Genomic DNA, 14,604 nt, shown 5'->3' on the forward strand with positions numbered 1-14,604 from the left:
AGCCAGCGCGCTGCCGGGTGAGGGGCCTTCCACCAGGGCTGGTACAGTGAACGACCCCACCCACAAGGCACGGGCGGGCGAAGCCAACATTGCTTCAACTCCTACTGCTGTGGCTCAGAGATTTGGACGATTTTATCCAATCGAACTGATTTCCAGTAAGCCCTCGCGGTGGTTACTGACACAGCCATTATGTGAAGGTGGAAACTGAGGCCTGAGAAGTGTGAGGTCACATGGGCGGTCTGTGGCAGGACGCAGTCTGAGTTCGAATCTGAGTCGCCCACGGGCCCCACTCTTGGGCACCTCCCCTCCTGCCGCAGAGGTGCGTCCGCCCCCCTACCTGCGCCCTCTGCCCATCGTATTTGTACTCGCAGGTGAAAGCCGCCTCCTCAAAGCGTTTCAGGACCTCGCTGACTCCGCGGGTGGGGTGCGCCAGCATCGGTTTCAGGGGAACCCCTGGGAGGGAGGAGTGAGAGTCAGAGTAAGCTGGGGGAGGCGCCAGCAACGCGTGGGATGGGGGTGTGTGTGGCAGAGACAGCTGGCTGTGCCCCCAGGGAGAACATGCCCTCACCTGGCCTCCCAGCTTGGGACACTCAAAGCCTCCCCTGCAGGAAGGGAAGGCCATGTGATTAGGATGCCAAGGAGGATACATGGAGTGGTGAGTGCAAGGTCTGGGTCAAGCCCTCACCCCTCTTCTCTCTCTCCCTCTTCTGTGATCTAGAAACCTGAGCCACCTCTGGTCACGCACCTTAGGGTGAAAACCTCGAGACAATAAAGTGACGGGACAGAGGAACCTCGGTCCCTGGTCGGGGGAGACGGGATCCCTGGAGCCCAGCCACGGTGTCCTCCCCGATCACCTGCCTTCCTCTGGACTCTTACATGCAAGAGAAAGATTCTGTCTGGGCTGATCTGCTGCCTTTTAGCATAATAACTCTGTCCCAGCATTCACCCCCTCCCTGCCTAGTCCGACTGGGACTCCAAACAGAAGATGGGTGGGTTTCAGCATGGGAAACAGGATTCAGTTTTGGAGGCAAGAGGAAGAATCCACAGGTTCTTGGCAGGACGGAGGAAGCTAAGGCCGGGAGGAGGGAGCAGAGCGTGCGGGAGGGCAGGTCCCCCAACCCTGTCCTATGCCCCCTGCCCCATGGTCCCCGCCCCCCACCCCGTGGCTTGGTACCTGGGCTCAGCTTGCAATGCTCTGGGAGGTGCTCCAGGCCGTGCTCCAGCAACACAGGGATGATCCGGTCCAGGTCGGGCACCTCGCTGGGGCAGAGGCAAACACGAGCTGGCAGGTGTCTTTCCAGAACTCTGGCAGCCTGGAAACCCTGTGCTCTGGCTGCAAACTGCGCCTCTGCCGGTCTTTGCCCTCGTCCGGGGGTCTGCTCCCACCCGTCCCCTACTCTTCCACGTCCCCGACTCCGGCTGTCTGTCACACTGCCCCCCTCAGCACCCCTGCACGTCGCTCCGTCTCCCCTGCTCTGGGCCTGCTGTCACCCCTCCCTGTCACCAGGAGACCAGGGGCCCTCTACCTGAGCCACACGTTGGAATCCCTCAAGGATGGATTAAGAAATCTCTCCAAGGCCAGGCCCTGCCTCCCGAGAATCGGACAGAGCTGGCTGGGAGCAGGCCGGGGAGCCCCAGTTTGCAGATCCTCCCCGTGGCAGAGTGGAGACCGCTGCCCTGACCTCGGGCAGGAAGGTGGGGGGTTGGCAGGCTCAGTCCCTGCCATGTGCCCCAGTGGGCACCCCAAGGGCATCTGCAGAAATGCCCCTGCCGCTGACACTCTCTCGGGGCACTCACTGCCTCGCCGTGGCCAAGTTCCCCCTCCCTGGAGCCCTCGCTGTCACCCTGTGGATGTCCTAACCCCTCACTCCGCATCAGTCACTAGCCCTGCTCTGGTTCTCTCAGCCTCTGCGCATGTGTGGTCTCACTGGGAGCTCTCAGATGTCTGCTGCACGTACCTGCGGCCAGCAACCCCCCCACTACTCCCTGTTCCCGTGTCCCTGATCCTAATCATGGTCCCCTGCCTCATGCCCGGCACCAATCTTGTCTGGATCACTACCCCTGCTCTGTCACCCACCCAACGATAGTCACTGGCACCTGCCAGCTGCCGGCCCTACCCACGTCACATGTGGCCCTCAGGGCTGAGCCCGCCACCCCTCTGGCTCCTGCCATCCTCCCACTCTGACCACAGCCCCGGATCTCACCAGAACGTCTGCTTCAGGATCATGCCCTGCTCCTCCAGCCATGTCTTTCGGGCCTCTGCTGTCCTGCCCTTCCCAGCATCCACAATGCCCGGGGGGAATTCTGAGAACAGACCACCAGCGGAGCCTTTGGGAGGCTGAGCCTTCGGCTACCCCAGGGGCAGAGCAGGCGGTGGGGGAAACAAGCAACAGAAACAAGGCTGCTAGGGGAGGAGCCTGGAGAGGAGCAGGGGCGCGTGGACTTCGCGTGGGCTTCGGGGAAAGGAGGGCTACCCCGTTGACTCCACTGCTGCGCGCGGAGATAGACCGCGGGGCCTCACCTTGGCCAGGGGGCGTGAGGCTCACGGCCTGGGCGAGGGCGGCCAGCACCGACTGCTCTGCTAGCCCGAGGCGCAGCCGTCCGCTCAGGGCTCTGGGGAGACAGCAGGAGAGGAGGAGTGGGCTTGGGGCCACCCTCGCTGTCTTGCCCTCCACCCCCTGCCCCTGCCTCCTCCCATCTCCCCCGCCTCAACTCCCTGTAACCCTCTCCTCGAAACCTGAACCACCTTCAGGGCCAGAAGGGACCTGAGGGATCACACAGTCCCACTAAGCAGACGAGGAAACAGAGGCCAGCCCCCGACAGCCGTGGCCGCCGGCCTTCCCTGGGCAGAACCAGGGATCCCCCGGTGTCTTTGCCTTTCAGCGGGCATCTGGGGAATTTCAGTGAGGCTCGGGGCAAGTGAGCCAGGACACAGCGGGCTGGGAAGCAGGACAGGGCCTCCCCGGAGGGGCCCAGAGCGTGCTACTCAACAGCCTGCCCCCCGCACAGGCCTGGCTCTGAGGCACTGCCCTCCAGCGCGAGGCCTACCATCCCCAGGCCTCCGTCTCCCCGTCTGTAGACCCGGCTGAGGGTGACGAGGCCTGCCTGGCAGCACCTCGGGGAGGAACCACACCCAGCTTGGGCCCCGAGAAACGCTCTGTGATGGGGGCGACCCATGATTTCGTTTCCACCTGCACGGCCACTGCCAGGCCCCAGTCCTGTACTGCTTCCGCTGAAGCCAGGCAGGCAACGCTCACCAACCCCAGCGCTGCTCAGCCACAAGCCCCAGGCCTTGAGGAGGGGAGCCGCCCAGGGAAAGGGACCCTGTGTTCCCAGTCCAGCCCCTCAGGGCCCAGTGTGAGGGCAGTCAGAGTCGCAGTGGGACTCCCATAGCTGGTCTTTCCGGCCGTCTCTCCCAGCCTCCGAGGCCCATACCTACCTGGCGATGTATCGGGCTTCCGAGTGGCGGCAGGCGACAAATAGGCCTTTGATGACGTCCATCTTCTTGGCTGTGGACTGAAGCCGGTGGAGCAGTCAGTGGCTGGGGCGAAGGGAGGGGCCGCCACCTCCTCCTGGCTGGCCCCCCAGAATAGGCCCTGGCTGTTTCCCCACTCCCACTTCCCATCGTCCTGGGAGGTGCTAAGAAAGGCCGGCTCCAGCCTGCCTCCCTCCGTCCCTCAAGCAAGCACACACTGTCCGGTGTGGGGTCACACGGCAGCCACAGAGCAGGTGCCGGGATTGTGGCAGGAAACCCCCCGCCCCCACAAGCAGGCCCGAAGCGACACAGCCCCAGAGAGCGTGACTGGACACCCCCTGGCCACGCGTGTGCCTCCAGGTCCCCCACTGGAAGGGCAGAGGGTCTGGGCGCGGAGGGCCAGCCTGCCCCACTCACAGCGCTGCCGGCCAGCCGGGCGATGTCTCGGAACTTGGCGAAGACTCCGGCGGCGGTGAGAGCGGGCGGGGGCAGCACGAGTCTCTGGGTGCTGCGACTGCTCTCCGCCACCAGCCCCACATCGCCCTTCTCGGCCGCCTCGGCCTTGACAGACTCCAGCTGCCGCCCTGGGGGTGGAGGGAACCCGTGGTAAGGGCGACGCCATGGGGCTGTATGTCTGTCTCGGGTCCTCTCTGCTCACACCTGGCCTGGCCCCGGCTCGTGGTCTCCCCGCATCTCCCCTTGGCCCTCCAGGCTCTGCCGTGACCCTGGGCCCCGGGCCTCGGTCCTAGTGCCCTCACCCCGCTCCCTCCGCATGCCTATCTGCCCAACCCCTCCCGCCAACCCCATGCCCTGCCCCATGCTGCCCCACATCCCACACCTGGACCAGTGCCCCACGCTCCCCCCACAGCACCCATCCGTCCAGTCGGCCCCTCTCCCCACCTTCAGAGCCATCTCTCACCTACTCCTCACCTCTGCACCCTCTTCCTCGGAGCCCCCTCCCCCAACGTTGGAACTGCCACCACACCCCCTGCTTACCCGTGGCCTGGGCCACTGCCTTGAGGAGGACGCCATCACCAACGCCAAGCTCCAGGCCCTGCTGGGGCGGCCCGAGGCGGTTGAGGCTGAGGTAGAGGACGGGGAGGAGGTCTGGAGGGGACAGGGCTACCACAGACCGCAGCAAGTTGCTCAGCGTCTCTACCATCCGGAGCCTGGGTGGGGGGAGGGGGGCAGAGGTGTGGCCTCCTGGCATCAAAGCTGGGGGCAAGTAGAAAGGACCCCGGGAAAGGAGAAGAGGAAGAGCTCCAGTCCAGGCCCGGGTGGTACCACAGATGCTGGGGACGGGGTGAGCCCATTCCATGCTTACAAACAAGATGGGGATAGCCATCCAGAGGAGCAGCGGCTGCTTGGGGGGGGGGGCACTTTTGAGATGCCAGACAGGGTGGGGGGAGGAGGGTGCTCACTGAACACTCCCGGCCCCGCCACAAGGGAGATACTGATATTACCCCCACTTTACAGAGGAAGCAGTTGAGGCCCAGAGAGATCAGTAACTTGGCCAAGGTCACAGAGCCAGTGAGAACCGGCTGAGACATGAGCTGAGGCCATCTGCCCGAGAACCCACACTTCCCTCCCCTGCGCCGGCTGCAGGCTCAAAGAGTAAAACCCCGTTTCTGCGTGGCTCATGGCCTCTGTGCAAAGGTCTGCGTTTGTGGCTGAGAAGGCCTCACTAGAAAGGGAAGCTACATCTCCCTTACAGAAGCGGCCCAGTGAACACACAGGGGAGGCACTAGGGAGAGAAACGTAGCAGCACAGGGCAGACACCACGCATGTGACTTACGGGCAGACCCACAGCATGACCCAGACGGAGGGCCGCTGGAGCCTCAGGACAGGACCTTACTTGCAAAGAGGGGCTTAGCAGGTGGAACTGAGGTCAGGGTCAAGATGAGATCATCACAGATAGGTGGGCCCTCTATCCAGCAAAAGTGTCCGTATAAAACCCACAAGAAGACACACAGAGAAAAAGAGCCCGTGGAATTGGAGGCAGGGACTGGACTGACGCTGGCCACAGGCCACGGATACCCGCGGCCACCATCAGCTGGGGAGGCACGGGTCAGGTTTCCCCCGAGAGCCTCCAGGACGAACCAGCCCCTTGATCTTGGCCTTCAGGGCACTCTATGGATGCTAAAACCAGCTGTGCGAGTCTGAGGAGAAATGGGATCATTGCACATGTGCAAAGGGAAGCCCCCGGGACGCCTGCTCATTGCAAAGGGGAAGGCGGCAAGCGTGGAGCGGAGGTGCCCGGCAGATGGCCCTGGAGCCGCGTAACCAGGAATCAGACTGGTGGCCGCAGGGGAGGACATGCCGCGGGTAGGGGTCAGGGTCCGGGGCAGGTCCTGGCCCGGCAAGGACAATGCAAAAGGGGAAACTGGCAAAACCCAGGTGAAGTCTGGACGTCACTTCATAGTGCGCGCTGACGCTAATGTCCTGGTCTCGGCCACGGCCCCGTGCTGGCGGAGGGGCTGGCGTCAGGGGCGGCTCGCGCAGGGTACAGGGGGACTGGCGATGCTGTGTCTGCAGTTTTTCTCTAAGTTTCAAACTATTTCAAGAAGATTAAAAAAAAAAAATGATAAAACCCTCCAACTGGGGCATCTGGGGTTTGGATAGTCACCCACGGTTCTGAATGCAGGGACACTGGACAGTGTCTCTGGCCACTGAAAAGCCAGCCATGCTACTCTTCGCTCCATGGATCTCGGTACAACCATGAGATGGACGAGTGGCACGTGCCTTGTGAAGAGACCGAAGCTCAGAGAGGTCAGGCCACCAGCCCGTGGTCACACAGCCAGGAGGCAGCGGAACTGGGCCCACTCCCGGACCCGTGTGCCCACCCTGGGCAGGGCTTGGGCTAACCAGGCCCTCCCGCTGCTGCAGTCCACAGGCCTGGCACTCGAGGCCCTTCCCGCACCCTCCGTGCCCTGCAATTCCACTGTGGGGCTTCCGTCCCAGAGGACGTTCCTCCCGTGTTCGCAGAGACACACGTGCACGAGAACAAAGTGCTGGGAACAGCCTAAATGCTCCGCTCATGTCTGAAAAGTGAAAGAGGAAGGAATCCCATGGAGCCAGATTTAAAGGGCCGAGACCTACTTAGACTAACGTGGAGGGATCTTTTGGAAAACAAGGCTGATGCGCAGGTAGGAACCAGAATGGGGGGGCGGGGGCCTGATGACACTGACTAGACACCTGGGACTGAGAGCCAGAGGGCTGGGGACTGGGGGCCTGGCGAAGGGGGAGGGCCAGGGCCGGGCAGCCTGGTGCGCCAGCGGCCTGACTAGCACTTGCTGGGACTGGGGTTCCCACTAAAATCCAGGCCCGGACCTCCTCACACTGATGGCAAGACAGTCAGCTAGGCTATGGTTACTTCTCCCTGCCCAGGGGAGATTAAGTTCCTGCCATCAGGAGGAGGCAGCTTCCCCACCCCAGAACTGTGAGCTCACGCTCACGGCTCCTTCTGACCCACAGAAAGAGACAGAAGTACAGCCCTCTGGGCTGGTGGCCCACGAGGCCCTGCAGCCACTCCAGGGTAGCGGGTGGGAGGGTGAGGTGGAAAGAGCAGAGGCAGAAGGGACCGCGCAGCGCGAGCCACCGCCCCACCTGCCCCTGCCCACCCAGGTGGGCCTGACGAGTTACCGAGCAGAAACTTCCTCAATCTTTTCAAAGGTCCGGGCCACAGCCAGGTAAGGAACCCTGGGGAAGGAAGAGAGACACAGGGTGGCGTGTACAACTCGCGCCATCCATCTGTCTGTCCACCTGCCTCCCCCCACCATTGGGGCGGTTGCCTGTGTCCCCAGAATGGGAACTTGAGAGGTCTGACGGCTTCCTCCAATGGAGGCCTCTGGGGAGATGCGCCCGGTGACAGGGAGAGGCGGAGGGACTGCTGGGGGCGGGGGGAGCCTCACTTCTGGCCTGGCTTCCAGCACGCGTCATCGATGGGATGGTAGTTGTTCTTGGCAGGATTGTAGCTGGGGGGGTCCAGGGGTCTGTGGAGGCAACAGGGAGATTAGACACCTATGTCAAAGAGAAGCCATTCCTCCAGTTCGTGTTTTCTGAGCACCTACTATGTGTCAGACATTGCTCTAGGCATGAGGGCACAGAAGGGAATGAAAACAAAGTCAGCGAATCTAGAGCTCACACTCTAGCCAGGAAGTCGGGGGAAAAAAACCCCAAAACATAGAAATAAATAATTTTAATATCAAAAAAACTTCCAAAACCACAATAAAACCACGCTGGGGGAAGGCAGGATGGAAGGTACCGCTTCTGAGGAAAGGCTGGGGAAGGAGACATTTGGGCAGAATGACATGAGAAGTGAGCAGAGTGGGTATCAGGCAGAAGAGCACTCCCAGCAGGGGGAAACAGCAAGTGCAAAGGCCCAGAGGCAGAGACACACGTGATGGGTTTGAGAAACAGGAAAGGGGTAGGTGTGGCTGAAATGGAGCAACATGATCTGGCTGGTTTCTGGGGGCCATTCTAAGAGGCCAGAGACCTCTTCAGGCCTCCCACCTAAGCCCTCCCTCTCTCTCTCCTGATGGAACGGCAAGAACAGCAGAAGGGTGTAGTCCCTAGATGTCTCGAAGTGCCAGGCACTGTGCTCAGGGCACCTGCTTGTTAGCTGCCAGCTACACCAGGGACTCTTCTAACCCTGTTTCCCAGGCGAGTGCTTGAGGAGCTCACACACGGCTAGCAAGCAGCACAGCCCTGGAGACAGCATGCTGAACCTCTCGCTACCATGATCGCCCCCGGAAATGCCGCATGCCGGCCCTGCTGGGGGCCCTGCGCTCCAGCCCCTGCAGTCTGCCGCCTCTGGGCTCACATCCCCGCGCCATCACTGAGCAGCCGTGTCACCCCAAGGGAGCAACCTCCTCTCTCCGAGCCACACTGTCGCCCTCTGTCCAACGCAGCTCCCGGGAGTCCCTACCACCGTGTGCCATCAGGAGGGTGACAGAAGACACGATGGCGGGCATTCCCCCTCCTCGGAGCACTCTGCGGGGAGCCTTTTTAAAACAACATGGACTCCCCAGCCTCAGGCCTGTAGCTATGCAGGGGAGGCCCAGGAGGATTGGAGAAGCCTCGGGAGGTTTTCAAGCTCTTGAGGCTGATCCCGATGCACAGACTATGGGTGGCCAAGCTGGACGGGCAGTGTGCAGGGCTGTGCACGGGGAGCTGGACACATTCAGCCTTTCTTAAGTGGTAGCCGTCCTGGCGAGCCCGCTGTTATTACGAGACACCAGAGTACTGTGGTTAAGGAATTCTGCAGCGAGGGGGTGTCTGGGGGGCTCAGGGGGTTGGGTGTCTGCCTTCGGCTCAAGTCATGATCTCAGCGTCCTAGGATCGAGTCCAGTGTCAGGCTTCCTGCTCAGTCGGGAGTCTGCTTCCTCCCCTCTCTCCCCACTGCTTGTGTGTGCTCTCTCTTACCCAAATAAAATAATTAATTAATTTAACAACCAGGAATTTCAACTGGGGTGCACTCCTCCCTTGGGACATAAGTGAGGCACTAATAGTAAATTCGTAATGACACTAATAACAGCAGCAGCTACAACTTGCTAAGCTTGACCATGGCCAGATGCTGTCGAATGTTTCAAACCCTCAGGAGGAAACTGGCCCAGAAATGCTACATCACTCTTCCCCGAGGTCACACAGCCGGCATGGGCAGAGCTGGGCTTTCTAACCACCCAGAGTACCGTCCTGCTCCAACGCCTCACCCTTCCCATCTGTGAAATGGAGAGACGGGCAGAATCTACACACAGTGGTGCTGGGGGGATTCAAAGCATCAGAATACAGAAGGCACGCTGCCCAGTGTCCGGCCCACAGTTAAGAGTGGATCAAAGGTGTGATTTCTGTCACCAGAATGTCCCCATTTCTGAGGTAAGGAGGTTCTGAAGGTGTGTCGGTGTTCTTTAGGCAGCCATCAGAGATGGACAAGTGACTGGGCTGGGAATGGGGTAAGAGAAATGGCCACCAAATCCCATGAAATAAAAAGCAAGACAGAGGGGCGCCTGGGTGGCTCAGTGGGTTAAAGCCTCTGCCTTCGGCTCAGGTCATGATCCCGGGGTCCTGGGATCGAGCCCCGCATCGGGCTCTCTGCTCTGCGGGGAGCCTGCTTCCTCCTCTCTCTCTGCCTGCCTCTCTGCCTAGTTGTGATTTCTCTGTCAAATAAATAAAATATTAAAAAAAAAAAAGCAAGACAGAAAGCTTTGCGTGTAGCAGGACGCTGATTTTGTCATAGAAACTTAGTCGTAGACACGTAAGCACAGGCACACATCCTGGAGGAAGATGGGGCAGAAGCCAGGGAAAGCCCAGACCCGGGATTCAGGGGGACCCGAGTCCCAGGCCCGGCCCTGCCCCACTGCCTCCCTGTGTGACCCAGGGAAGCCAACCTAACCCCTCGGGGGTGAATTATTCCAATGTCCATAAAATGGCTAAAATACCCTCTCCTCTTCCTCCACAGGAGTAGGGCAGAGGGGAAGTAACACAGCCTAAAAGAAACCATCCCGTACGCAACGCACAGTCGGTGTGCGAGAAAAGGAGCCGACCATTCGTAGAGTGACGTCACATGCTGACACAGCGCCTTTCAGTCTCCCCGGTAATGTCTCAACTGGGGCACAAAAATGACATTAAGAATGCCCAAAACACTGTCATTGGAATAATCAACCGTAATCGCCGATGGTTCGAGCTGCAAGAATTTCGGGTGCTCATTGGTCTCCTTGGAAGAGGAATCAAATCAGCAGAATCTGGACCCACCGCGGGCCTCCCCTTAGCACCCCGTCCTCCCCACTCGACAGCCGACACGGACTCACCCCTTGGCCTCCTCCTGTCTTGGAGTGCCAGGTCCCTCTTCTTTCCCTTCTTTCTTGGTTGCCGGTTTCCGGGGGGCTGGAAATGAAGTCAGGCAACTGTGGGTCCCCCCTCCTGAGAGCCCCACCAGCCCGTGAAGCCAGGAGTCGGGGGTCAGACCCTCCACGGGGCAGGGCGCACTCTGGGGAAAGGTCCGCCTGCCTCCTCCCCGCGCAGCCGCGAGTCGAGGGGCGGCAGACACTCACCGAAGAAGCTGCTGACCGTCTTGGGAGCTCTGGGGGGCAGCTTGGCCGGGTCCCCCTCCGGAGCCTCCTGCTTCCTGGCCACCTCAGGCCCTGAGGTACTGTCTGGCAGGGACTCTGCTGCTAAAGCGAGAGACATTGGTTGGGGATGCCAACTTTCACTCTGGGATGTCGCTGGTCACCCACAGCGTTCTGACTCCACGGACAGAAAACACCCTCGGTTCCACCCCTTTCCTTTCTGTGCGTAAGTTCTGAGCCCCTTGGGTCTGATGCCTTTCCGTCAGTAGTAACAGAGTTCTCTCTAGCGTCCAGCCTGAGACCAGAGACTTTACGGACAGTGGTTTAAAAAGAAATCCCAGCATGATCTCAGTGGGAAGAAAATGTTCCCACTTCCGCCACAGTTGGCAGGAAATCGGGTACGGTCCGCATCCTCAAAACGTCCCCACGGGCTGTGTCGCACACAGGAGGCTCCCAGGCACTTGGCTGGAGCTGGAACCTCAAAAACCCCGCAGCTCCGCTGGGCTAACTTCATCGACTACCCCTCAGTTAGTAACGTTTAGTACCTGTGATTTCTCGAAGATACAAGTATTTTGTTGGGGATGACTGGCTCTTCTTTCCCATGTGCATGGGGGGCGGTGGGGCACGGATTTTAGCCATAAAAACAACGATGGCAATAAAATCTCTGATTCCCTTAGAATCTGCATTTTAACAACACTTTTGAGTCTTACTTAAAATTAACTGGCCTCGGGGAGGCACCTGTGTGGCTCAGTGGGTTAAGCGTCTGCCTTCGGCTCAGGTCATGATCCCAGGGTCCTGGTCCTGGGATCGAGTCCCGCATAGGGCTCCCTGCTCAACGGACAATCTGTTTCTCCCTCTGCCCCTCACCCAGATTGTGCTCTCTCTCTCAAATAAATAAAAATCTTTTAAAAAAGAAAATAAACTGGCCTTGTAAGGTATCCGACCCAAAACCAGACAGCCGGGGCCACCGGGGAACTGGAAACTCACAGGTCTCTGGGTGCTCAGGGGACGTCACGGGCTGCTCCTCTCCCTCTGCTTCTTTCTTTTGGGTCACTTCAGGCTCTGTGAGGCTTTCTGGAGGGGTCTCAGCTTTGGATAACAGAAAAGTCACATGGCAAAAAGGGATGATTCTGACCCCCAGGGACATTTCAACTCCTGAGACATCCTGCCTCCATTTGCTCCTGTGCCCATCAAGCATGACTGTAAAGTGATGGGAGGGGTGAGCCCGCTCCTGCCCAGCCCCAGGCACGGCGGGGTGTCCACGGAATCCAAACCCCGTGTATGAGCACCCGGGCAGCCAGAAATGGACACGGCCAGCCAGTGTCTTCTTACCAACGTCTAAAATTATTCACAGTTGTATCTTGATACAACTGGGAAGAGTTCTAAATGTACACGATGACTTGAAGTAGGTAAAAATGAAAAATGTTTTAAACTGAAAAAGAAACCCATACTTCTAGGATAACAATACACACTGTGTAAGCGAACTTGTGAAAAACCAAGCAGCTACAGCCCTCCCACGGCCCCACTGACACTGGCTAAAAACGCACAATTTACAGTATGGGTGGATACGGACTAAAAGACAGGGAGCCTAACCAGGAGCTTTTGGTGAACAAACACTGGCAGAGGTCAAGGCTACACACGGCCCCCCACGTGACCAGTGGTTCAGTTTCTGGTTCCAGGGGACACTGGTGACACCTGCTGGTCACGGTGGGAACTACTAGCTCGAGGTCTTCCAGATTTCAGCGTCCTTAGCCCCGGGGCCTTGCAGTCCCTGCCCTCACCTGTCCACAAGGCTGGGCTTCCTCCCCGTGGCTGCACAAAAACCAGTGTGAATGCGGAACGAGGGATTCCAAAGTTTGGGCAATTGTGTGGAGAGCAGGACACATCCTCAGAAACTCACTGTGATTCTTTTAAGGATGAAACAAAGAACAGTACTTTTCCTTTCACTGGACAAGTGCCTTTTTCTCAAATGCCCAAGTTTCTAGAACATCAGCAGTTGTCCGGACATAGCTAGTTAATAAACGGAACCACTGAGGTGCTGGCCCAGGGGGCCGTCAACAATTTACTTAGACACTAAGGGTGCTGTTGCGAGGCTGGGGATCTCTGCCTCCTCGTCATGTTTCTAAGAACAAAGAAGTCGTGGAGAGGAAAACACTTACCATCAACACAAACAGAAAAACAGAGGGTAAAAATGGGAAACCGCCTATGAATGAATCCTAAATTAAAGTGGCCCAAATGACTGCATTTCAAAACGGTCCTGTAATCCAAATGCCTGCGTTGGTGTGTGGGTTTCTAATGGCCACATCCGGATTCAGGGACACAGACATCAGGCCGGGAATCCTCACAGCCTGGCCTCTGGGAGAGGCCTCCACCCTTCCAGATTCCCCACCGCGCACCCTCCAACTCTCTCTCTCTCACCCTCCCTCCTCCTGGTGCCTCACCTTCTTCCTCCTTCTTCCTCTTGGCCTCTCTGTCTTCGTCCTTGGCCTGCTCCTCCAGGACATCCTGGATTGTCCGCTTAGGAAGCTGCTTCCGAGCTGGGAAGATGAAGGGCTCAGCGTGATTGACCTTGTGGGCCCGTCTACCCCCCAACCCCGTCCCAATGAGCTCAGGCCTCTGTGATGGGGCCCCCTGAGAAGGCTGCAGGACCCTCTCCCCTTCTGCTCCAGGCACACTTCATCCTTCAAGCTCTGCTTCTTCCTTGCTGTGTGACCCTGAGTAGGTTACTTAATCTCTCTGTGCCTCCATCTCCCTCATGCGCAGAATGAAAACAACCCCCAAGTGTAAGTGACGCTAGGACATGTTTGGCCCAGCACCGCGCCGACTCTAGTGGCTGACCTTGGGGCCCATCGGCACCCCGGGATCTGCCATCAGCTTGTGTCTCAGATGGCTTTTCCAGGGCCTCAGAAGTCCACATGTGGCAGGGAAGCAACAGGCCCTGACAGGGCCCTTGCTCGTGACGGATGGGATCCGGCACATAAACGCAGTAGCTGCCCTGAACATCCATCTTCTGCTGGCTGTGTGCCCTTCCCCGAATCACTCACCGTCGTGCTCTCTGCACGCCCCAAAGACACGCCCTGTGTCTGAAGGCTTGTTTTGGAGCTCCAGAGGCTTCTAGAGGCCTCTAAGCAAGGTGCTCACGCATGGTGAGGAACTCACTGAGGCTACGGCCTTTTTATTGTCACCGGTCCCCTTGCCCCTGGCCTCCTGGACCTGGTGGCTCCCTTGCACGGTCACAGAGGGGTCTACTATCAGCTGCAACTGGCACTGTCCCCCCTTGCTCAGAAAGCCGGCCACGCCCCCCCCCTACCCAGAAGCAAGTCCTCTGCTGCTGTGCGACCTCACCTCTCTCCAGCTGACCTTCTAACTCTTCCCACACCCCGTAATCCTGCATTCCCAGCATGGCTAAAGTCCTGCTGTTCCCAAACACAACTCGGGGCCCTGGCACTTGCTGTTTGGAGGCCCTCCACGCCAGAGTGCAGAAGTCCTTTCCTCTAAAAAGAACTCCCTGGCACCCCCTGCCCCCAGGACCAACCTCAGGGTCAGCCCTGAACTTTCAGCACGCCCTGAGCCACTCAGCTATTTCACGACAAGCTCCTCCCCCCCTTCTGCAGCTCTCCTGTGGCACCCCAGTACCCCCAGGACGAACCCTGGGCTCCTGGCCTAGCACGCGAGGCCCTGTGGGGACCAGCCCCAGCCTCCGTCCTGCCACACACTGTCCTCAAACTCGCCCTGCTCCCCAAACTGCACTCGATCCCCCAGAAACAGGTCAGCGTGGGCCACCCCGAGTGCCACGTGGCTCAGCTCTGCGGACTGCCCGTGGCTGCCCCGCTACCCCCCCAGCCCTGCCTCAGCCCGGTCAGCGCTACCCCACCTTCCATGGCTCGGCTCAGGTGTTACCCGCTCTGTGCTTCTATAGTGCCAAGCCCCGTTACCCCCTTGAGACTCCTTCTCTTCTTTTTTGTAATCCAAAAAAACTTATTTTAAGTTTTTTATGCAAGTGTAATTCACGTACCATCTCTTAGTTTCAGCTGTGTTATGTATATATTTTTTAAGATTTTAAGT

At 59.0% G+C, this 14,604-nt stretch overlaps 1 protein-coding gene across 4 annotated transcripts in view; it reads right to left on the reverse strand.

Annotated features, from left to right (window-relative positions):
- Nucleotides 1–14,604, reverse strand: part of LIG1 (DNA ligase 1) — a 39,337-nt gene that overhangs the window by 11,628 nt on the left and 13,105 nt on the right. For 3 of the 4 annotated variants that reach the window (XM_045987857.1, XM_045987860.1, XM_045987859.1), the window contains exons 6-18: nt 12,981–13,076; nt 11,527–11,628; nt 10,525–10,644; nt 10,282–10,357; nt 7,387–7,467; nt 7,118–7,174; nt 4,472–4,644; nt 3,893–4,059; nt 3,440–3,516; nt 2,522–2,613; nt 2,205–2,304; nt 1,175–1,260; nt 338–453 (exon numbers count right to left, since the gene is read on the reverse strand). In XM_045987857.1, the coding sequence (XP_045843813.1) occupies nt 338–453; nt 1,175–1,260; nt 2,205–2,304; nt 2,522–2,613; nt 3,440–3,516; nt 3,893–4,059; nt 4,472–4,644; nt 7,118–7,174; nt 7,387–7,467; nt 10,282–10,357; nt 10,525–10,644; nt 11,527–11,628; nt 12,981–13,076 (1,343 nt within the window). The remainder of the gene's footprint in view (nt 1–337; nt 454–1,174; nt 1,261–2,204; nt 2,305–2,521; nt 2,614–3,439; nt 3,517–3,892; nt 4,060–4,471; nt 4,645–7,117; nt 7,175–7,386; nt 7,468–10,281; nt 10,358–10,524; nt 10,645–11,526; nt 11,629–12,980; nt 13,077–14,604) is intronic. The other variant, XM_045987861.1, reaches the window with a different exon arrangement.

Source organism: Meles meles, chromosome 19 (assembly GCF_922984935.1).
Source record: "Meles meles chromosome 19, mMelMel3.1 paternal haplotype, whole genome shotgun sequence".
In the NCBI taxonomy this organism is placed as follows: Eukaryota; Metazoa; Chordata; class Mammalia; order Carnivora; family Mustelidae; genus Meles; species Meles meles.